The 24,393-nt window shown below is 38.6% G+C and overlaps 1 protein-coding gene across 1 annotated transcript in view; it reads left to right on the top strand.

Moving 5' to 3' along the window:
- CMYA5 (cardiomyopathy associated 5) overlaps positions 1–24,393 on the top strand; it is a gene marked incomplete at both ends in the record, with an annotated part of 104,240 nt that overhangs the window by 32,653 nt on the left and 47,194 nt on the right. Inside the window, 3 exons of the mRNA XM_079702318.1 lie at positions 10,542–12,642; positions 13,414–13,719; positions 14,491–22,191. Of these exons, the coding sequence (XP_079558444.1) occupies positions 10,542–12,642; positions 13,414–13,719; positions 14,491–22,191 (10,108 nt within the window). The remainder of the gene's footprint in view (positions 1–10,541; positions 12,643–13,413; positions 13,720–14,490; positions 22,192–24,393) is intronic.

Genomic DNA, 24,393 nt, shown 5'->3' with positions numbered 1-24,393 from the left:
ACAGTAGCAACTAACACAATATTGTAAAGCAACTCTACTTGAATAAAAATTTAAAAAATAAATAAAGTATTGAGAGAAAATACTGGTTAAACATGGTGGAATCAAGTCTTCAGAGAAAAATACCTGCCAATATAGAATTTTATACCCTGAAAAAAGACTCTTAGAATGGATGTGTAAAAACACTTTTTAAGGAATAAGTAGGGTGAATTTACCAGCAGAAAATTCACAGTAAAGGAAATACTAAAGCGAGTTTTTTAGGGAGGAGGAAAATGATTCCAGATGGAATGTTGGAGGTGGAGGAAGGAATGAAACACAATTTTAAAAAATTCAGTATATAGGGAAATCTAAATGAATATTGGCAGTTTAAAAGAATAATAAAATTATGGCTATGAGATTTTAAAACATTTACAGAATTAAAATGTACAATTATAGCAGCATGTAAGTTGAAATTATAATTTATGTTCCTTGTGTTGTCTTGGAAGAGATAAAAATACCAATTTCTGTTAGACATTAATGATTTAAGGGTGCATGTTGAAATCTCTAGGATAATCACTAAAAGAATAGTAAAATATAACTGCCAAGCTAATAAAGAGGGTAAAGAAAATAATAATAAATGTTCAATCTAAAACAAGGCAGGAAAGGAGAGAAAAAGGAACATAGATTAGGTAGTATAAATAGAAAGTGCATAATAAGATGGAAGATTTAACCCCAAATATATGGTAATTGTATTGGTCATTATATTAAGCTTAAATGGACTAACTGCTCCATTTAAATTGGCAGAGTTGATTTTAAAAATCTTTGTGGGAGTTCCCTGGGGGTCCAGTGGTTAGGACTCAGTACTTTCACTGCTGTGGGCCAAGGGAACTAAGATCCCATAATATCATTAAAGATAAAAAGACTTGATTTGCAAAAAATACTTAATCCCCCAGGCCTGTTTCCTCATCTGGTAAATTAATATATCTACTTATGGAATTGTTGTTTGAGAATTATATAACACATAGTAAAGCACATAGTAATATTAAAAAGAAAATAATAAAAAAGATTTGAATAACACAACTAATAAGTCTGACCTACCTGACATACATAGAACAATACTGAAAAACCGCAGGACACATATTCTTTTCCAGAACACATAAATATTTAAACAAACAAACAAACAAAATTTGGCCATATAGCCATAAAGCAAATCTCAATAAATTTCAAAGTATAACTTCTATAAAATAAATTCTTTGGTGACAATGCAGTTAAACTAGAAAGCATTATCAAAAAAGATAACTAGGAAATCCCCATGTATTTTGAAATTAAGGAATATGTTTTAAGATAATCTCTGACTAGGCAGGGCTTGGCAACCAATTGAGCTGAGGGCCAGCCACATCTACCTAGCAGTGCACTCACAGTAGTCAGCCTGCCACAGCAGAAAGACCAATTCAGCCCATATAGAGGCACCCCTGAAGCATATAGCTCTGGTGACCAAAGGGGAGTGTGCTGCTGGGGCCTATAGTATGTTTCCTACTTAAGCCTACTTCTCTAAGATTGGAAAATGAAATCAACATGCCATATACATAGAAATAAAAACAGAGAGTTAGGCAAAATGAAGTGACAGAGAATATGTTCTGAATGAAGGAACAAGATAAAACCCCAGAAGAAGAATTAAGTGAAGTGGAGATAAGCAGTCTATCTGACAAAGAGTTCAAGATAATGATCATGATGATGTTGAAAGAACGTGGGAGAAGAATGTATGAACACAGTGAGCAGTCAGTAGTTTCTAACAAAGAGTTAGAAAATGTAAAGAAAAACCAAACACAGCTGAAGGATATAATAATAATAATTGAAATAAAAAATATACTAGAAGGAATCAACAATAGATTAGATGATATAGAGGGGCAGATCAGCAAACTGGAAGACAGAGTAGTGGAAATCAGTCAAGCTAAACAGAAAAAAGAATTTTAAAAAATGCAGACAGTTTAAGAGACTTCTAGGGCAATATCAAACATACTAACATTCACATTCTAGGGGCCCCAGAAGGAGAGGAGAGAGAGAAAGAAAGGAGCAGAGAACATAATAGCTGAAAGCTTCCGTAACCAAGGAAGGGAAACAGAAGCAAGGAGGTCCAAGAAGCAGGGAGTGCCAAACAAAATCAACCTAAAGAGGACCACACCAAGACACGTTACAATTAAAATGGCAAAAATTAAAGAAAAAGAGAGAATACTAAAAGCAGCAAGGGAAAATGAACATGTTACGTACAAGGGAACTTTCATAAAGCTATCAGATGACTTTTCAGCAGAAACTCTGCAGGCCAGAAGGAGTAGCATGATATGTTTAAAGTGATGAAAGGAAAAGATGTACAACTAAGAATACTCCACCTGGCAAACTATCATTCAGATTTGAAGGAGAGATCAAGAGATTTACAGTCTAGCAAAAGCTAAAAGAATTCAGCAACAAAAAACCCAGCTTTGCAAGAAACATTAAGGTGAATTTTCTGAGTGTACAAAACAGGCTATAACTAGAAATGTGAAAATTACAAAAGGAAAAATTTCATTGGTAAAGGTGAATATACAGGAAAGGTAGTAGATCAACCACTTATAAACCTAGTAGGAAGGCTATAAGACAAAAGTAGTAAAATCATCAATATTCACAATATGTAGTTAAGGGATACAAAAGATGCAAAAAAAGATATAAAATATGATGTAAAAAGCATTAAATGTGTGTGGGGGGAGGGGAGTAAAAATGCAAGATTGTTAAAATGTGATTGACCTTAAGAGATCAGCATCTTAAAATAATCATATATCCTCAACAAAATACTAGCAAACAAATTCAACCATACTTTAAAAGGATCATACACCATGATCAAGTGGGATTTATCCCAGGGGTTCAAGGATGGTTCAATATCCACAAATCAATCAGTATGATACACCACATTAACAAATTGAAGAATAAAAATCACATGATCATATCAATAGATGCAAAAAAAGCTTTTTACAAAATTCAACATATATTTATGATTAAAAAAAAACTCCCAGTAAAGTGGGTATAGAAAGAACATATCTCAACATAATAAAGGCTACATATAACAAGCCCTCAGCTAACATCATACTCAACAGTGAAAAGCTGAAAGCATTTCCTGTAAGGTCAGGAAGAAGACAAGGATGCCCACTCTCACCACTTTTATTCAACATAGTATTGGAAGTCCTAACCACAGCAATCAGATTAGGAAAAGAAATAAAAGGAATTCAAACTGGAAAGAAAGAAGTAAAACTGTCACTGTTTGCAGATGATGTGATATTATACACAGAATATCCTCAAGGCGCCACCAAAAACTAGTAGAACTCATCAGTGAATACAGTAAAAGTGCAGGACACAAAATTAATATACAGAAATCTATTGCTTTTCTATACATGAACAATGAACTATCAGAAAGAGAAATTGAGAAAGCAATCCCATTTACAATTGCATCAAAAAGAATAAAATACCCAGGAATAAATCTAACTAAGGAGATGGAAGACCTGTACTCAGAAAACTATAATATGCTGATGAAAGAAATTGAGGACAACATAAACAGATGGAAAGACACACCATGCCTATGAATTGGAAGAATTAATGTTGTTAAAATGACCATACTACTCAAGGCAACCTACAGATTCAATGTAATCCCTATCAAAATACCAATGGCATTTTTCACAGAACTAGAAAAAATATTTCTAAAATTTGTGTGGAACCATGAAAGACCCTGAATAGCCAAAGCAATCTTGAGAAAGAAGAACAAAGCTGGAGGTATCATGTGCCCTGATTTCAAACTATATGACAAAGCTACAGTAATCAAAACAGTATGGCACTGGCACAAAAACAGACACACAGATCAATGAAACAAAATAGAGAGCCCAGAAATAAACCCACACTCATATGGTCAATTAATCTATGATGCAAGGGGCAAGAATATACAGTGAGGAAAAGACAGCCTCTTCAATAAATGGTGTTGGGAAAATGACAGCTACATGCAAAAAAATCATATTGGACTACTTTCTTACACCATATACAAAAATAAACTCAAAATAGATTAAAGAATTAGATATAAGACCTGAAACCATAAATCTTCTAAAAGAAAACATAGGCAGTATGCTCTTTGACATTGATCTTAGCAATATTTTTTGATATGTCTCCTCAGGCAGAGGAAGCAAAAATAAACAAATGGGACTACATCAAACTAAAAAGCACAGCAAGAGAACTATCAACAAAATGAGAAGACTGCCTACTGAATGGGAGAAGATATTTGCTATGAAATACCTGATAAGAGGTTAATATCCAAAATATATAAAGAAATAACACAACTGAACATCAAAAACAACAACAACAACAACAAAAGCCATACAACTTACTTAAAAAATGGGCAGAGGATCTGAATAGGCACTTTTTCCAAAGAAGACATTCAAGTAGCCAATGGGCTCATGAAAAATGCTCAAAATCACTCATCATCAGGAAATGCAAATCAAAACCACAATGAGGTATCACCTCACACCTGTCAGAATGGCTAGTATCAAAAAGACAACACTAATAAGTGTTGGTGAGGATGTGGAGGAAAGGGAACCCTTGTGTACTGTTGGTAGGAATGTAAACTGGTGCCACCACTATGGAAAACATTATGGAGGTTCCTCAAAAAATTAAAAATAGAATTATCATATGATCCAGCAATTCCACTCCATAAATCCAGCAATATTTATCTGAAGAAAATGAAACACTAATACAAAAAGATATCTGCACCCCTATGTTCATAACAGCATTATTTACAATAGCCAAGATATGGAAGCAACCTACACACACACATTTATACACAATGGAATTTTACTCAGCCATAAAAAAGAATGAAATCTTGCCATTTGTGACAACATGGGTAGACCTAGAGGTTATTATGCTGAAGTGAAATAAGTCAGAGAAAGAAAAATACTGTATAATTTCACTTATATGTGGAATCTAAAAAACAAAACACATGAACAAACAAGACAAAAACAGAGTTATAGATAAAGAGAACAAAGAAGTCATTGCCAGAAGAGAGGGGAATGGAGAGAGAAGAGAAATAAGTGAGGGAGATTAAAAGGCACAGGCTTCTAGTTGCATAATAAATGAGTCAGAGGTATGAAATGTTCAGTGTAGAGATAGAGTCAGTGATGATATAATATCTTTGTATGGTGACAGATGGTAACCAGAGTTACTATAGTGATCATTTTGAAATGTATAGAAATATTGAATCACCACGTTATGTACCAGGAACTAATGTAGTGTTATAGGTCAGTTATACTTAAAAAACAAAAAAGCAAACAAACAGACTTTTAGAAAAAGAGATCAGATTTGTTGTTACCAGAGGCAAGGAGCGAGGGAATTGGATGGAGGTGGTCAAAAGGTACAAACTCCCAGTTATAAAATAAATAAGTACTAGGGATGTAATGTACAACATGATAAATATAATTAGCTTTATGAAAGTTGTTAGGTGAGTAAATCCTAAGCATTCTCATCACAAGGAAAAATGTCTTCTATTCCTTTTATTTCATCTCTATATGAGATGATGGATGTTCATTAAATTTATTGTAATCATTTCATGATGTATATAAGTCAGATTGTTAAGCTGTACACCTTAAACTTATACAGTGTTCTATGTCAATTATATCTGAATAAACTTGGAAGAAAAAGAAGTAAATAAATAAAGAAGTAAATAATTTCTGGGTCAGATAAGATATCACAATGGAAATTCAAAAATATTTTGAGATTAATAATAATAATGATGAAAATACTATATACCAACTTTTATGTGATGCATCAAAATCTTTGGTTAAAGAGAAATGCCTAGTCTTAAGTTATAGTAAAGGAGAAATATTAGAAATATTAGAAAGGGAGAAAGGGAGAAATTAATGATATAAGAATCTATCTCAAGAAGGTAGAAAAATACTTGCTAATTAAACTCAAAGTTGAAAAAGGAAATAATAGAAAGCAGACATTTATGAAATAGGAAACATCAATAAAGCCAAACTTTATTGAAAAGATTACCAAGTAATAATGTCTGCCAATTTTTATAAAGATGAAGAACATAAAAAGGAGACACACACACACACACACACACACACACAAAAAGGAGACACAAATGACCAATATCAGAATTGAAAAAATGGATACAATTTTAGATCTTACAAAAATTTAAAAGATCCTGAAAGAATACTATGAACAAATTTAATCCAATGATTTTTAAAAATTTAGGTTAAATATGTCAATTCTTAGAAAAATACAACATATCAAAAGTGACACAAAAAAATTTCAGGTAGTCACATAACTATTAAATAAATTATCTGCTAATTAAAACCTTACCATAGAGAAGACTACAGGTTCAGATGACTTCACCAGTAAAGTCTACCAAGCACTCAAGGGAGAAATAGTACAATCTTCTACAAACTCTTCCAGAGAATAGTGAAGGAGAGAACACTTCCCAGTTTGTTCTTTGAGGCAGCACAATGTTTTGTTTTGTTTTGTTTTTCTTTTTTGGTTTATCCTCAGCATTTACAAAACCAGACCTTGGGAAAGAACTAGGTCTGGGGACACATGCATGGTCTTAATATAGCAAATGTTTACCCTGCCCTGATTATTACAAGAGGCAGCACAATCTTGATACAAAAGCCTGACAAGCACGTTGTAAGAAAGGATATTATAGGCCAATTATTCATGAACACAGGAGCAAAATTCCTAAACAAAATCCAGCTTTTTAATATAAAAAATATAATACATCACAACCATGTTGAAGTCATTTTAGGAGTTCAGGGTTGGCTTGACATCTGGAAATCAATCGTAATTCACCACATTAACAGAATAAAGAATATGGTCATCTTCATTTTTGCATAAAAATTGTATAATAAAATTTAGCATTCATTCATTATTAAAAATCTCTTAATAAATAGGAATAGAAGGAAATCAGATAAAGTTTACCCTGAAAAGGAAGAAGTCTTTGGCACTCAACTCGGTATCAGTCTGTTCTTTCCTGGATCTAACTCAAATCTACTGAACCTTCTCCTTGACCGATTCTGAAAGGAGGAAGGAAGTGAGCTCCCCAGGTCATCATGAAGTGTTTCTTCTCACTCTCAGATAACTCTGCTTGGGAAGCCAAGTAATAATCAGAAGGTTGCTTTGTGAGAATCAGAGGAGAATGAATAAGATCATGTTCATAGCCAATATCCATTAATTATGGAAAGTTGATGTATACATCTTTGCATAGGTGAGAACATTTGTGTTCCGGAGTAAGAAACACTTCTGAATTCTAGGGGGATCATTGGTCTTCTATTAAGGAAAATGGTTTCTTTACACTGAGTATAATTTGAATACTTGGGCTATGACTTTACACATGCTAATATAGTTATTCTCTGATTCCTGTTGGCTGTGTTATTCTTCTATTCCTTTGCTTCTGTCCAATAATCAAGACATCCCCAAATACTTTGGGTTTCTCAGTGAGCCAGACTGATTTATTCATGTGTACGTTTTTTTCATATCCTGTGACATTTTCCTGGAATGAGCTTCCCATCCTTACACCACCACCACTCTTCATCCATTTGGCAAACTCCTATTTCCTCTTCAGAATCCAGTGCAAATATCTTTCCTCTTGAGGTCTTCCCTTCTTTATGTTCTCACTGTATCTTGCCTATCTTCTGTAATGAACTTACCACACTGTATTAAAATGCTTAGTTCTGTCTCCCTGTTAGATTTTGAATTTCTTGAGAGAAGATTCTGTCTTTATATTTGTATTCCTAGTATTTAAACTCAATAAAATTTTATTAAATGAAGAAATAAATGAGTGAATGAATAAGTAAATGATTGAGTGAACCCACCTCAGTAGGCCTCTATCTTTTTATGATCAACATTTGGGTATTCTGCTAAGCACTCATGAACTCATTCTAATGAGTAATGAAAACTTCTCTGGTTGAGTACATTGAATTTACAATCAATCATTAACTTTAACCTGAATTATAATTGCTTTTGTACTACTACTACAATGATGGGCATTCGAAATGCTGACTTTTCAGTTGCATGCTATAACCTTAATTTTTAATTTCATTCTGCCTTTGTTAAGTTAAACAGAAGGGAGAAGGGGTAGAAGGAATTGAAAATTTCAAGGAATAAGTTTAATTAGATATGTAAAGGAGCCTGAAAAAACAAGATTCAGTTCAGAACCGAGATAAGGTATCAATTACTAATTAAGTTCAGTAGTTTAATACCAAAGCAAATAAGTGAGAGCAGAGTTACCAGGGAAATGGAGAAACCAGTTCTTCTCACCGCTTTCCAGCCATTTTCATTCGCTGCATGTGTAGAAGATGAAATTGTTTTCAGCACCCTGGGGTAAATGGATGAGGATGCTTGCTACTGAAGGCCAGTGGTCCAGGGGTTCTGGCTGCCCCAGGCTCGACTTGGTCACGGGTGAGATCTAAGGAGATCAGGATCTCAGCAGTCCATAAGCCCTTTGCGGCTGACTGCTGGGGAAACTCTGAAGTTTCAGAAAGGGGAGTTGAATGTACCTGCAAAGATTTATGGTCTTGGCTTTCAGCCTAACCTAACAAACTAAAAAGCATTCAGGGTAAGCTAGAAAGGCATGTACTAGTTAAGTTTCATAGCTAGGATTGTTTAGGTAAGTGATTTGCACCTCTGGATGCATAATGGAGTCACCTGGAAGCTTTTAAAACTTCCTACCGGGCTTCCCTGTTGGCGCAGTGGTTGAGAGTCCGCCTGCCGATGCAGGGGACACGGGTTCGTGCCCCGGTCCGGGAAGATCCCACATGCCGCAGAGTGGCTGGGCCCGTGAGCCATGGCCGCTGAGCCTGCGCGTCTGGAGCCTGTGCTCCGCAACGGGAGAGGCCACAACAGTGAGAGGCCTGCATACTTCCTACCCTAGTACGATTAAACTAGCATCTCTGTGGGAAGGGGTATAGGGTGGCATCAGTATTTTTAAAAATCTCTCTACAGATGATTCTAAAATGTATCCAGAATTAAGGACTGCTAATATAAGCAGTGACTGATAAAAAAAAAGATTGGTTAGGGATCTAAATTTTAACTCTGTATGTTTTTTAAAAGTGCCTTAATTGAATGCTTATGCTTAGTGGTTTTTTAGCATAGATTCTTTTTTGGTTTTGTTTTTATTTTTGTAGAAAAGTGTATAAGTCAGTCAATAGTTCTGTATTTATCTCAGTTTTGAACTTAAAGACAAATATGCCTGCTGAATTGGTCAGGGATGGTAACACTGGAGGTTTTAAAACTAAGCCTTGAAGAGTAGATAGAATTTAAATATGCAGGAAAGGTAGATTAAGGTGGGGGATAAGAATTGTAAGTGGAAGAATGGCATGAGCACAGGGGAGGAGAAAGTGTAAGAAAATTCCAGGGAAGAGTGCTGCAGAGTCTGAGACAAAGGCCCAATGGCAATTGAAAGGGACAGCCAAAGCCAGCCATCTCTTGAGGGCATATGAGAGCAGTCCAAGGAGACCATCTTTCCAAACCTCTTTAGCCATTGAAAATGACCATGCCCAGACTCCTTTGATCTCTAGTTCAAGGATTATATGGAGGACCTGATTACAGATCATGTTTATTGAGTGTTAATTACATGCCAGGCACATTTTCTAAGCATTTCATGTGTATTAGCTAATTTAACCCTCACAGCAATCCCATGAAGTAGGTTCTATTATGATCCCGGGTTTACAGATGAGTTAAGTACAGCACAGTAGGCTGCTGGGTTTTTTTTGTGATCTCTCTATATTCACTACTTCCCCTTCATGGCCCTGACTCAGAGTTTCCATGATATATTTACTGAACACAGAATTATCTAGTTAAAACAGAAATGTACCATGTAGGGGTAGGGTGGAAGTGGGTACTTGGAAAGAAGGTCAGCTAGGGATCAGAGAATTAAGTATTTTGAATTTACTTTTCTATAGTATAAGGAATTTACTGACGTTTTTGAGCAGGACGTGGCATGATGAAAATTTTTAGTAAACTTGGTCTGGAAAGATAGGCAGGATGGATTGAGGGTGGGGGGAGGGCAGGAGGTAGACATGATACTAGCTGACCAGTTAGGAAGCTAATGAAATAATCAAGGGGTGATGTGATAAAAAGCTAGGTCAAGGTAGTGATAGCAGTAACAGGGAAGGCACAGATGCAAGGGCCATTATGAAGGTCCTGGTGACTAGATAGTGAGCCTGAGGGACTGGGTGAGCCACAGGAGGTCTGGGGGCAATTCTGATAGGGGAAGGTGGGGAATTTCACTTTAGCTTTTTTTTTTGACTTCGCAGGATATTGATTTATTCCAGCCTGGGATGTGTTATTGTATTTGGTATCCTGACTTCAATTTTTATACTTTATTTTGTATACATCCCTATTTTTGATATGGATGGCACTATTTATCTGTATGTTTTAATTTTACATTAATCCTTTACCTAGTAAGAATAGGACATTGACTTATTATTAGAATATGTAATTACTGTTATTTTTATTATTAATATATATAGAATTATTAATAATATCATTATTTACTCTAGGTTATCAGACCAGAATGAAGAGGGCAAGACCAAGCAGAAGTGTATCATATCTGACCCCTCCTTTTCCATGGTAACAGTTCAACGGGAAGATAGTGGAATAACCTGGGAGACCAATTCAAGTAGGTCTTCCACTCCTTGGGCCTTGGAAGAAAGTCAGACCTCTGGTGTGTGTAGTCTGGAAGGGTCGACTCTGAAGTCTCCTCCAGGGAATATTTCCTTTATTGTGGATGAAGTTAAAAAAGTTCGGAAAAGAAAGCCTAAGTCAAAGCATGGCTCACCATCATTGCGTCGGAAAGGCAACAAAAAAAGAAATTCTTTTGAATCCCAAGATGTTCCAGCAAACAAAACAAGTCATCCTTTAATTTCAGAAAGTCAGGAACTAAAGACCCAGAAAGAGAAGTCATCTACTGGCATTTACGATAAGATGAGAAAAAAGAAGACCACCTCAACTACACCTCCTGTTACTGGAGCGATATACAAAGAACACAAACCGTTAGTGTTAAGGCCAGTCTACATAGGAACAGTACAATATAAAATTAAGATGTTTAATTCTGTTAAAGAAGAATTAATTCCTTTACAATTTTATGGAACATTGCCAAAGGGTTATGTAATTAAAGAAATACATTATAGGAAGGGGAAAGATGCGTCCATTAGTCTAGAGCCAGATTTGGGCAATCATGGTTCTAATGTAGTTTCTGAAACAGGCAAATCAGTACCCCAAGGCATAGACAATGATGAAGTAAAAGAGCTTGCTGCACCCTGGAGAGGTGCAGTTTCCAAAGGATCAAAGTCCCTGACCTCATTCAGTCATGAAGATCAAAAGAAAATTTACGTTGATTCTCCCTTAAGGGCTGCATCTACTACCAAGCACACACCTTCCTCTTATACAAGTAATGACACAGCAGAACAAGAAACACAGCTCAGCGCTCCACAGTCAGTGCCACAGCTGCCAGCTGATGAAGCAAAACCCCGTGAGATAGAACCTTCCTCTCTTACACCCAACACATCTGCACCTGCGTTCCTGGAAACAGCAAAGGAAGAATCTGAGGCTGATTCACGAGAAACGGTAAATGCAGAGCATGACTCTTCAGTCTCACTGCCGTTAGTGGATGAGGTAAAGAGGGAAGATGTATCTTCTGCTGACCGTTCCATTTCACTGGAGGCAGAGAAGGGTTCTCTGGAAACACTTACCCCAGGTCTGACAGCCTCTATCCAGGAAGATTTTGGCCCAGAGAGAGAAGAACTGGATCTGACTTCACCAGAAAGGGCAAAACCAGTCTCTGAACGACTGAACCCTCCTCATCTCACTGTCAAAGGAGAGAAGGATGAAAACATGCCCGAGCCATCCATTTCTCTTTCTGAACCTCTAGTGTTAGAGGAGCCAGAGAAAGAAGAAATAGAAATGCCTCTACCAATATATGCTACCCCTGAACCTGAAGATTCTAATTTAGTGGAAGAAGAGATCATAGAACTTGATTACCCAGAAAGTCCATCAGTTTCTGAGGAGCCCTTCCCACCACGCTTGGCCCCTGAAGTGGAGCAGAAAGAAGAGGAGACCATTCTGCCATTACTGACGACATCAACACCTGAACATGTCACCTTGTCTGAGGAAGAAAGAGAGGAAAATGAGTCTGTTTCTACTGATTCTGCTTTCATATCAGAGTATTCAGTCCCACAGGATTTGAACTATGAACGAGAAGAGCAAGAAGTTGAGCTAGTTTCTTCACCTAATGTAAAACCTGTATCTGAACATGCAGTTTTGTCAGAAGAGGAGAATGATGAATTTGAGCCTTATTCCCCAGCTTCAGCCTCTGCATCTGTCTCACCATCCACAACTGAGAAGACTCCTGAATGCCAGTCCCCACTGTTTTCAACAGCTACAGCAGAGCACATCGTCCTGTCCAGAGAAGAGGCTTCAGAAAATGGGCGTTACCCACCACATTCCACATCTGCTTCTGAATATTCAGTTCCCTCACAGGCAACAAAAGAGTCACCAAAGAAAACAACTGACCATAAGTCCCCATTAACACCAAAAGGTGTGTCTGAGCCCCTGATTCCGTCAGAAGAAGAGAAGGAAGACACTAGGCTGTATTCCCCAGAGGTGGCCTCTGTATCTGAACATTCTCTCTCACCATACACAACTGAGGGGACTTCTGAATGCCAGTCACCACTGCTTTCAACTGCTACATCTGAACACATGGTCCTATCAGAAGAAGAGAACCTAGGAAATGAGCATTTCACACCAGATTCAACACTGACCTCCCAATATGCAGTCCTACCAAATGTAACACAGGAATCCCCAAAGAAAATAATTGGTGATGTCTCCCTGTTGAAATCAAAAGGTATTTCTGAGCAGAAGACTCTGTTAGAAGAAGAGAAGGAGGACACCAGATTCTATCCTCCAGAGGTGGCCTCTGTATCTGAATGCTCTCTGCCACCATACACAACTGAGGGGACTCCTGAATGCCAGGCCCCACCACTTTCAGCCACCCCATCTGAACACATGGTCCTCTCAGAAAAAGAGGCAGTAGAGATAGAGTGGTACACACCCTCTTCCACCTCTGCGTCTGAATTTTCAGTACCACCATATGCAACACTGGAGTCACAGGAGGAAGAAATTGTCCACAGATCCCCTTTAAATCTAAAAGGTGCCTCCTCACCCATGAATTTCTCAGAAGAAGAGCAAGAAGACATTGGACCTTTTTCTCCAGACTCTGCATTTGTGTCAGAATTCTCATTTCCACCCTATGGAACTCAGGAGACAGAGAAAAGAGAATTTGAGTGTGATTCTCCAATATGTTTAACATCACCATCTGAACACACGATTTTGTCAGATGAAGAGAAGGAAGACACTAGGCTGTATTCCCCAGAGGTGGCCTCTGTATCTGAACATTCTCTCTCGCCATACACAACTGAGGGGACTTCTGAATGCCAGTCACCACTGCTTTCAACTGCTACATCTGAACACATGGTCCTATCAGAAGAAGAGAACCTAGGAAATGAGCATTTCACACCAGATTCAACACTGACCTCCCAATATGCAGTCCCACCAGATGTAACACAGGAATCCCCAAAGAAAATAATTGGTGATGTCTCCCTGTTGAAATCACAAGGTATTTCTGAGCAGAAGACTCTGTTAGAAGAAGAGAAGGAGGACACCAGATTCTACCCCCCAGAGGTGGCCTCTGTATCTGAATGCTCTCTGCCACCATACACAACTGAGGGGACTCCTGAATGCCAGGCCCCACCACTTTCAGCCACCCCATCTGAACATGTGGTCCTCTCAGCAAAAGAAACAGTAGAGATGGAGTGGTACACACCCCCTTCCACCTCTGCGTCTGAATTTTCAGTACCACCATATGCAACACCGGAGTCACAGGAGGAAGAAATTGTCCACAGATCCCCTTTAAATCTAAAAGGTGCCTCCTCACCCATGAATTTCTCAGAAGAAGAGCAAGAAGACATTGGACCTTTTTCTCCAGACTCTGCATTTGTGTCAGAATTCTCATTTCCACCCTATGGAACTCAGGAGACAGAGAAAAGAGAATTTGAGTGTGATTCTCCAATATGTTTAACATCACCATCTGAACACACGATTTTGTCAGATGAAGAGAAGGAAGACACTAGGCTGTATTCCCCAGAGGTGGCCTCTGTATCTGAACATTCTCTCTCGCCATACACAACTGAGGGGACTTCTGAATGCCAGTCACCACTGCTTTCAACTGCTACATCTGAACACATGGTCCTATCAGAAGAAGAGAACCTAGGAAATGAGCATTTCACACCAGATTCAACACTGACCTCCCAATATGCAGTCCTACCAGATGTAACACAGGAATCCCCAAAGAAAATAATTGGTGATGTCTCCCTGTTGAAATCACAAGGTATTTCTGAGCAGAAGACTCTGTTAGAAGAAGAGAAGGAGGACACCAGATTCTACCCCCCAGAGGTGGCCTCTGTATCTGAATGCTCTCTGCCACCATACACAACTGAGGGGACTCCTGAATGCCAGGCCCCACCACTTTCAGCCACCCCATCTGAACACATGGTCTTCTCAGAAAAAGAGGCAGTAGAGATAGAGTGGTACACACCCTCTTCCACCTCTGCGTCTGAATTTTCAGTACCACCATATGCAACACTGGAGTCACAGGAGGAAGAAATTGTCCACAGATCCCCTTTAAATCTAAAAGGTGCCTCCTCACCCATGAATTTCTCAGAAGAAGAGCAAGAAGACATTGGACCTTTTTCTCCAGACTCTGCATTTGTGTCAGAATTCTCATTTCCACCCTATGGAACTCAGGAGACAGAGAAAAGAGAATTTGAGTGTGATTCTCCAATATGTTTAACATCACCATCTGAACACACGATTTTGTCAGATGAAGACACCGAAGAAGCTGAACTTTTTTCTCCAGATTCAGCATCACAAACTTCCATCCCACCATATAGGATCCCAGAAACAAATGAGGAGGAAACTGAGCCTGATTCACTGTTAACTGCAATGGCTGCGTCAGGATATTCCTGCTTCTCAGAAGAAGATGATGAAGAAATTGCACCAACTGCTACACCTGTACCTGAGCATCTAAGTTCATCACAGAAGCAAAGAACTGAAACTTCTCCTTTGGTGTCTGCACCTGAAGACTTGAGTTGGCTCCCTTCAACAAATGAAGGAGAGATTAAGCCAGATGCTCAAACAACATCATCAACTGTATCTGAATATCTCATTATGGCACAGAAGCAGAGAACTCGAGCATATTTAGAACATGAGTCTGAAGACTTGATTCTGCCATGTTTAACCAGTGATTCAGAGAAGGGAGAAATTAAGAGTAGATCATCACTAGCTGCAACACCTACACAATTGTCCATGGTAAAGGAAGAAACCAAACCTGTTTTGCCTGTATCTCAGTGTTCAGTTTCACCTGATTCAGTCCATGCAATTAAGAAAGAACAAGAACCCAAAACATCACTCACTCCAAAATCTGCAGATGAACAGATGGCTTTGTTAAAAGTTAAAAGTAAGGAAGAAATTGTGCCTGATTCTGAAGAAGCTATAGCACATGTATTATGGGATCAAGAAATGGAACCTCAGCCTCCAAATGTTCCAGAGTCTGGGATGAAAGATTCAGTTCTGCCTGACTTGGTAGATGAGCCAAAGAAGGATGTCAAACCCAATTTAGCTCCAACTATGACATCTGAACTAGAGCAGAGAAGGTTGTCAGAGAATGAGCCTGAAGTAATAAAGCCATATTTACCTCTAAAGGAAACATCTTTATCTGGACCTGAGATTTATGTTGCAGAAGTGCAACATGATTCTAAAATAACTGGTACACCTACAGTGCTGCATTCAGCGTCACCAGGAGTGGAAAAGGAAGTTGAGCATGCACCACCCATATCAGAATTTCCAGCTTTGTCAGAAGACATAAAGAAAGAAATTGAACCCAGTTCTTCAATAATCATGACATCTGTAACAAAGCATGATTCAAGCTTAACCAAATTAGCAAAAGAAGAAATCCCAACAGATTTATCTCTTACCACCCCTATAGAATATCCAGTCTTAACAAAAGTAGGAAAGAGTGAATTAGGAATTGGTTTGCCGCTTCAGATGGTAACATCTGTAGATAAGCATTCACTTCTTAAAGAAGAAGACAAGGTAGCAATTAAAGCTAGTTCTTCTCCCACTGAAACTGCTGCATCCCAATCTCCAGCTTGGTCAGAAGTAGGGAAAGAAATTAAATTTGATTTACCGGCAAACATATCCTCTATACCAGAGCATTCTGTTTTGTCAAAGGTAGAAACTGAAGACATTAAACCTGGGTTGGCAGTAACCAAAACATTGTCTTCTCAGCATTCAGATGTATCAAAGGAAGCAAGGGTGGAAAGCAAACAAGATCTTTCATTTTCTACAGTCCTCGACTCTGAATATTTGGATGTATCACAGAAAAAAAATTCTATGTCTGCCTCAGAGATGTCAGGACCTGACCATGTGCTTTCGCTCAACCTAGGTGGTGAGATAAAGAAAACAGAAACTGAACTTCCTTCCTCACAGAACGTGTCACCTGCACTCAAATCTATTGTTACAAAAGGCAAAGATGAGCAAACAGCAAGTTCTTTTCCTGAGTTAGAATATTTAGCATCAGAAGATTTAGCTTCAACATTACCAACCCTCTGTGGTGATAAGAGCAAACAGGCAATGGAGACACCTTCTATAGTTCAGGGAGATTTCCTGTCAGAAAAACAAGATCTTGCTCTGGCACAACTCTCTTTGGAACCTGAGAAGGAAGACAAGCCACATCAAGTATCAGAATTACCAAATTCTGGCTCTGAATTCACTGGTGGTTTAGGTAGGCAAAGTGAATCCATAGATACAAAACAAATAAAATCTCCCATAACTGAAACAGGGGATTCTGTCTTAGAAAAGGGCCTAGCTGAACTTAGGAGCAGGGGAGAAGGAAAAGAAGAAAACAGGGGACTTCATGTGTCAACTACAGTGTCTGAAATTTCAGAGGTTTCATCTTGCCTTAGGGAGGAACCTCAGATTCAAGAAATTAAATCTTTCTCTCCTAAGGTAGTTAGCTTAGGATCAAGGGAAGCATTTACCTCTCTAGTTGAAGGAGACAACCCAGAAGAACTTCAGCCACACACTTTTTCATTAAAAGGATTATCAGGAGAGTTGAACCATTCAGTTGACTTTAAAAAAGAAGGAAAACAAGAAATAAGCCTGTTACTGCCAACAGGAAATTTGAAGGCACAAGTGACAGATAGTACTGTAACTAAACTAAATGAAGAAACTGACCAACCAAATTCATTTCACGTACCCCAGAGTATTACAGAGCCATCAAAGATTGCTTCTTCTGACCTCCCTGTGGAAGAAGAGAAGCCTGAAAAAGAACTTCATTCAGACCAAGCTGTTAAATTACCTGACGTAAACAGATCTTTTGCAGATAAACAAGATATGGGTATTAAACAATTTTTGTCTATGAAAGAAAATTTGCCTTTGGAAGAATCAAAATCATTTATGACAACTGAGCCTATAGATGTTAAAGAAACACACATGAAAGAGGCCCTTATTTCTCCAAAGGATGAAAATTGGATGCTGAAAAAGCCAGAGAGAGACTTGGCAAGTCATCATGAAGAAAGAGTCCCTGGATCTGTGCAGCTGGGTTCCTCTGGTACCAGTGATCTGATGACAGGGCAGCTCAAGCCTGCTCTGTCAGAGAAAGACCATGCAACTGAAATCAGAAGGCAAATTCTGCCACATTCTGCAGAAGAATCTCACGTATCGTTACAAGAACCAGTGTCTACTCTCGATACCTCTAGTGGTAACGTAGAGACCTTAGCAACTAAAACTTATTCTTTTGAAGAAGTAAAGCTGGCCCCCAAACCAAAATCTTTAGTTCCAGCTGGAAATGTGGAGAGAAATGAAGCAGAAGGGAAGCAGACACTTTCTTTAGTGGGGAGTGAAAGTTTGGTATCGGAGAAAGCAAACACAGAATTTTCCAGGCCTTGCAAAGAAGACAGCTGGGAAGAAATCAAAACACCATCTGAAAGAATCCTCCAGAAACCAGTGTCTGGCCCATCAACAGAAGAGGTCAAATCAGAAACTCTTCCCTCTCTTCCCAAAGCAGCCCATTTCCTGGCAGAAGAGGCAGAACTTGCACTGGGCAATGAAGAAGAAACACACAGGCGGATATCTCCCTTACCTGGAGAAGAATCAAAAGTGGTTCAGTCAGAGGGTGTAGATGATGCTGAGAGAGGGAAACCAGCATCTGAAGTGAAAACACCCACACAAATAAAACCCCTCTCCTCAACCCAAGAAAATGAAGAACCTCAACCCCCAGAGTCACCTGAGGTCATACAAAAGCTGCCCAAGCAGCAGAAGGCAGTGGAGCCAGGCCTCTCTGAGGAAAAGGGAAAGAAAGGAATTTCATCTTTCACATCGTGGATGTCCAGTTTATTTTTACAATCAAGCACTCCAGATAACAAAGTTGCTGAAAAAGAAGATTTAGAAGCTCAGCCAAGCCCATCTGTAGAAAAAGCAGTGACTGTGATAGAGCCTAGAGGTCCTGCACCAGCTGATGTTCATGCAACTGAGAAGCCAGCGGATCATCTATTGCTAGAGGCCAAACCTGAAACTGCTGCAGAATCCACAGGTTCTTTAGTTAAATCTGGTGAAGGTCAAGACTTTAAAGAAAAACCCACATTGTTATCAAATGTAGAAGTTTTGCCACAGCCAAAATCCAACTTTGAGGCATCTAGTGAAGATTATGAGAAGAAAGAAGTCCTAGACTATTCAGAGGAAATGGACCTAAACTCAGAAGTTACTTCTGCTGATGGTGAGGGACATCTTAGAATTCAATCTTATTCTCCCATGGGTGAGGAATCCATTATGGAAGAAGCCAAAAATGCTGTTCATCTTCATATCACTGATGGTAAAAGACCCCAGAAGCCAGAAATCTCCCCTCCACCTAAATGGAATATTTCTATCCTTAAAGAAGAGCCAGGAAGTGATCAAAAAGAAAAATCACTCTTTTTATTTGATGCAATAGATAAGGTGCCACAACAGCCAAAATCAGCTTCATCTAGCTTTGCAAGTAAAAATATCACAGAGGAATCAGAGAAGCTGCAGTCAATAATTTTGCCAGTAGAAGAATCTAAAGACAGTTTAATTGATCTTGGTGAAGACAGACTAGAGAAAGAGATGCCAAAACCTACTTCCTTGAAAATTTCTGAAGAGGAAATAAAACTCAGATCTGTTAGCCCAACTGAGGAGAAAGGTAACTTGGGAATGAGATCATATTCCTTGGAAGAAAAGAAGGTGCTGGCAGAAAAACAAGAAACGGTGGCCCCATTAGAGCTTAGAGGTAATAATGAAATAGAAAAGGCACAAATTACACATGGATCTAGCCCTATTAAATTGGAAGAACCAAAAGCTGCTACTGCGCTGCAGCAAGTCTATCAAAATGATGACCACAAAGAAAGATACAAAATTATTGAGGAGGGTAAAGGAGAAGAAAAAGAAGAGCAGTCACATGCATTTTTAGAAGGAAAGGAGCAGCAGGAAATTCAGCCTTATTCCGTGAATATAGCCAGGCATATGCCTGAAGAGTCAGATATCTCTTTCAGTCATTCTTTGGGTGAAACTCAACCATTTTCATTAGTTAAAACTACAGAAATTACTGAAAAATCAGAAACTGTGATCTCAGAGGCTCACCCAGAAATCAGGGAAACAAAGGCAGCAGGAACCCAACCACATCCATTAGAAGAATGTAAAGTTTTGGTGGAGAAAACCAAGACTTTCCTTCCAGTAGATCTTCCTTATCGTGATGAAATAAGTGATCACTCTTTACCGAAGGAAGGAAATCTGGTATTGGACAAGTCAAGCATGGATGTGATAAGTCACAATGAAGAAAAGGGACAGGTCACAGCGTCAGAGCTGCCAAAAGGTGGCTCAGTAGATACCACAAAGGAAAGTAAACAAGGATCTCCATCTAAAGAATCTGAAAGGATTTTAGATCCATGGTCAGAATTGACTCCAGAGAGGCATATGGTCCATACTATTCAAACATCTCAAGATCAAGCATCTGAAATGTCTGAACAATCTGTTCTTGTTTCAAAGCACCACTTGGAAGCTGTGGAAGGTGCCCATGTAAATGAACCATGCTCTTCAGTGAGCAGCAACTATGCTCAATTTATAACTAATGCATCAGCAATCAGTATTGATGAGATGATTTCCAAGGAGCCTGAAGACACATATGTAAGAGATGAAGAATTTACAGTGACTAGTAAGCCAGCTGGACTTTCAGAGGAGCAAAAGAGTGCCTTCAGTATCATTTCTGAAGGTTGTGAGATATTGAACATTCACGCTCCTGCATTTATTTCTTCAGTTGATGAGGAAGAAAGTGAACAAATCCAAGATAAGTTAGAATATTTGGAAGAGAAGGCCTTATTTAAGCCTATACCCTTCCATGATGAGAGTGAGGCAGTTGCTTGCTATAAAACATTACAGAGTGAGTTAGAAGATTCTGATAAAAAAGTTGCACCATCGAAAGAAGACCAAAAAAAGGAAACTCATACAACCAAAGAGGAGATATCCACAGATTCAGAAACTGGTGATTTAGCCTTTAATCAGCCTTCAATTCCCAGTGAAGAGGATTATTTTGAAAAATATACATTGATTGATTATAACATCTCCCCAGACCCAGAAAAACAAAGAACTCCATGGAAATTAAATGTTGAAGGAGAGCTGTCAAAGGAAGTTCCAGGAGAAACTGTCTCTCTTCCAGAACATTCAGAGGAAAGTGCCCTAGAATATGAATATGAATTGGTGAAATTAGATGAAAGTTTTTATGGACTAGAAAAGGACTACAGCAAATTATCTGACCCAGAGACCCAACAGTCTTCGATTATCCAAAAGTCAGCTGACAGAGATGCTCCAAAGAGCATAAATAGAGATGTGGACTCAAAGTCACCTGGGATGCCTTTATTTGATGAAGAGGAAGGAGTTTTGTCACGAACCCAGATATTTCCTACCACTGCTAAAGCCATTAATCCTGAACTTCTGGAAGAGCCACCTGCACTGGCATTTTTATATAAAGATCTGTATGAAGAAGCAGTTGGAGAGAAAAAGAAAGAAGAGGAGACAGCTTCTGAAGGTGACAGGGTGAATTCTGAAGCATCATTTCCAAGCAGAAATTCTGACACTGATGATGGAACAGGAATATATTTTGAGAAGTACATACTCAAAGATGACATTCTCCATGACACATCTGTAACTGAAAAGGACCAAGACCAAGGTCTAGAAGAAAAGCCAGTTGGTAAGGATGATTCATACCAATCAATAATTGAAGAAGGGGAAATTTGGGGGAGGTTTGAAACTATTTGCGGGGAGGAGAGTCTGGAAGAGAAAGAGAAAGCAGCTTACAGGGAAGGAGAATCAGTAGGCCATGTGGAGGCTCTTGACAGTGTAGCTATGCAGAGGAAAGCTTCCATCACCGAGGAAGTCAGAGTGGTTACCCAGAGGGTAAGCTATGCGGTTCCATTTGAAGACACTCATCATGTCCTGGAGAGAGTAGATGAAATGAGCAGCCAGACTAATGAAGCAGCAAATGCAAACCCAGAGGTCAGTCTGAATGTCCCAGTACAAGTGTCCTTCCCAGAGGAAGAATTTGCATCTGGTGCAACTTGTGTTCAAGAAACACTGCAAGAAGAACCTCAAATAATGGTTCCCCCTGAGCTGAGTGAAGACCGGCTCCACAGTAGCCCTGTTCAGGATGAGTATGAATTTGCTGAATCCCTGAATTACGAAGTGGTTACTCAAGACACTTTATCAGAAGACCTGTATTCAGAATCCACCCCTGAAGATGTGTTATCTCAAGGAAAGGAATCCTTTGAACATGTCAGTGAAAATGAATTTGTGAGTGAGATGGAACAAAGTAAGTCTGCTGAACAGGAAGAGTTGGACAGAGAGATGACAGAACAAGACCAGTTATCATCAGAGTTGGTAACTGAGAAGGAACAAAAGGAATTGAAAAAGTCCCAGATTGACACATATTGCCTCACATGTAAAAGCCCAATTTCTGCTGTTGACAAGATGTTTGGTACCCACAAAGACCATGAGGTTTCAACGCTTGATACAGCTATAAGTGCTGTAAAGGTAAATAGATTTTAAAGCATACAAGTGTGTAATCATACATAGATGTTTAATTGGCTTTCTCATTTTCTCAATTTTAAAAAATGACCAATATTTGATACATTCATCTTTAGGCATAATAGTCTGAAAAAAACTAAGAATATTTCCCTAGTTATTTAGTTAAGATCACTTTGACAAACATTTACTGGGTACATAGTATGTGCCAGGTATTTTTCTAGATTCTGGAGATACCAGGATAAATAATGTGGGGCATTGCCTTTGAGGGATCTTATGACAGTAGCCCTTAACATTATCCCCAAAAGGCAAATAATTTTAAATTAAAAAATATGCACTTGGGCTTCCCTGGTGACGCAGTGGTTGAGAGTCCGCCTGCCGATGCAGGGGACACGGGTTCGTGCCCCGGTCCGGGAAGATCCCACATGTCGTGGAGTGGCTAGGCCTGTGAGCCATGGCCGCTGAGCCTGCACGTCCGGAGCCTGTGCTCCGCAACGGGAGAGGCCACAACAGTGAGAGGCCCGCGTACTGCAAAAAAAAAAAAAAAAAAAAAAAAATGCACTTGAGCATAAAGCACAATTTATTTTCTGTTATCTACAATATCATCCTTTAAAAATACACATTTACATTATATTAAGCAATTTTATTGCAAGTTTTATAAAATACTCAAGACAGTAAGACATTTTAAATTTTGGTTTTCTCCACATTTCTTCTTTATTTATTAAATTGATGTTAGAAATGGGAAACTTTTGCATACCTTCTGGCTATGTCTATAGACTCCCAATGTTAGAAAGTTAGTCACAACATATATCCTTATGTATGTGATTATAAGTATTCTACTCCCTCAGAGATACTATTGGAAATCAAACATTTAGTCTTTAAGATTCTCATCTACCTTTCAGTAGCCTTCTAACTGGAATCTCCACTCTTACCTCATCAATCTATTCTCCATACAGTAGCCAGAATGATCTAAAATTGCAAGTAATAGCAAGAATTGAGCACTTACTGTGGGCCAGGCAATGTGTTAAGGTCTTTATATACAAGATATCTTTTAATCCTTACGAAAACCCTGTCATTGTCATCGATTTGCAGATAATGACATGGGCTCAGATAGTTTAAGTCCAAGGTCATAGAAGACAGAACTAGGACTGGTACCTAGGTCTGTTTGATGCTAGAGCTCATGCTCTTGACTGTGTATCCATGTTGCTCTGCTTAGTGCCTTCCTAATGGTAGCAATTTTCAATATGATTATTCAGTTAGGTCACTGATAAATGATTGTCAGGCTCATTTTGATTCAGTAGGAAAACATATTAGAATCTTGGCTTTTTTTTTTTTTTTCTGGAAAAGTAATCCTTCTCAACTGATATGATATTGGTTTTGTATCTCCAGGGTAAAATTTTGTTGAAACTTTACCTGGTCAAGTTTGGGGTAGGGCATGGGTCAATTTCTTTTTGGAATCTCAGGCATTGTGATGCATCAACATCAGTGAAATATGCCCCACTCTTTGATGACACTTGGTTTTGTTAACTAACAACTACTGGGTACTGTCAGTAGAAAGAAAACTAGATTTTTTTTAGCTTTCTTAATTATTTTTTGTTTATCTCCATGAGTTTTGGAAATAAAAAAATAATTCTAAGTACTGTTAATTTAAAACAAATTTCAAAAGCAGGGAGATATGATGTCTCCTGCTTTAAAACCATTTTAAAGTTTTTTTTCTGGATCTTCTCCATATAGTATGAAGAGAAAGTGGAAAACAAATTGACTAAGCCAGAGACTTGCTTCATTCATTAAATCAACTGTGAAGATTGAGTTGGTTGGCACATTTTAAAAATTAAAAATAAATTTTAAAAATTGTCACTTGAGAATTCTCTAGCATCTTGTGATTAGGCCATTTGTGATTATTCAGGAACTGACGGCTGCATTTGTGGATTATCCAGGTCCTGGCTTCTCCCCGCCACTCCATCCCCTTTTTGCTGCCTTATCTTTTATCTGTCATTTGTTTTCTTCCTTCACTCTTTCCCTTCCTTCTTTCTCAATATTTATTGACCTTCCATTCCATGTCAAGAACTGTGCTAATCACAGAAAATGAAAACAAAACAAAAATAAAGGAAGATAGACTCGTAGCTCCCCCAGATCATACAGCATTGTGGGAGCACAGTGTTCTGAGACAGGAACCCTCTGGGAGTGAATGAAATGGTGAAGGGAGACTGG

Source organism: Hyperoodon ampullatus (genome assembly GCF_949752795.1).
Source record: "Hyperoodon ampullatus genome assembly, chromosome: 4".
Taxonomy (NCBI): domain Eukaryota; kingdom Metazoa; phylum Chordata; class Mammalia; order Artiodactyla; family Ziphiidae; genus Hyperoodon; species Hyperoodon ampullatus.
Note: the sequence above shows the minus strand (reverse complement) of the source record. Positions and strands in the feature narration are given on the sequence as shown.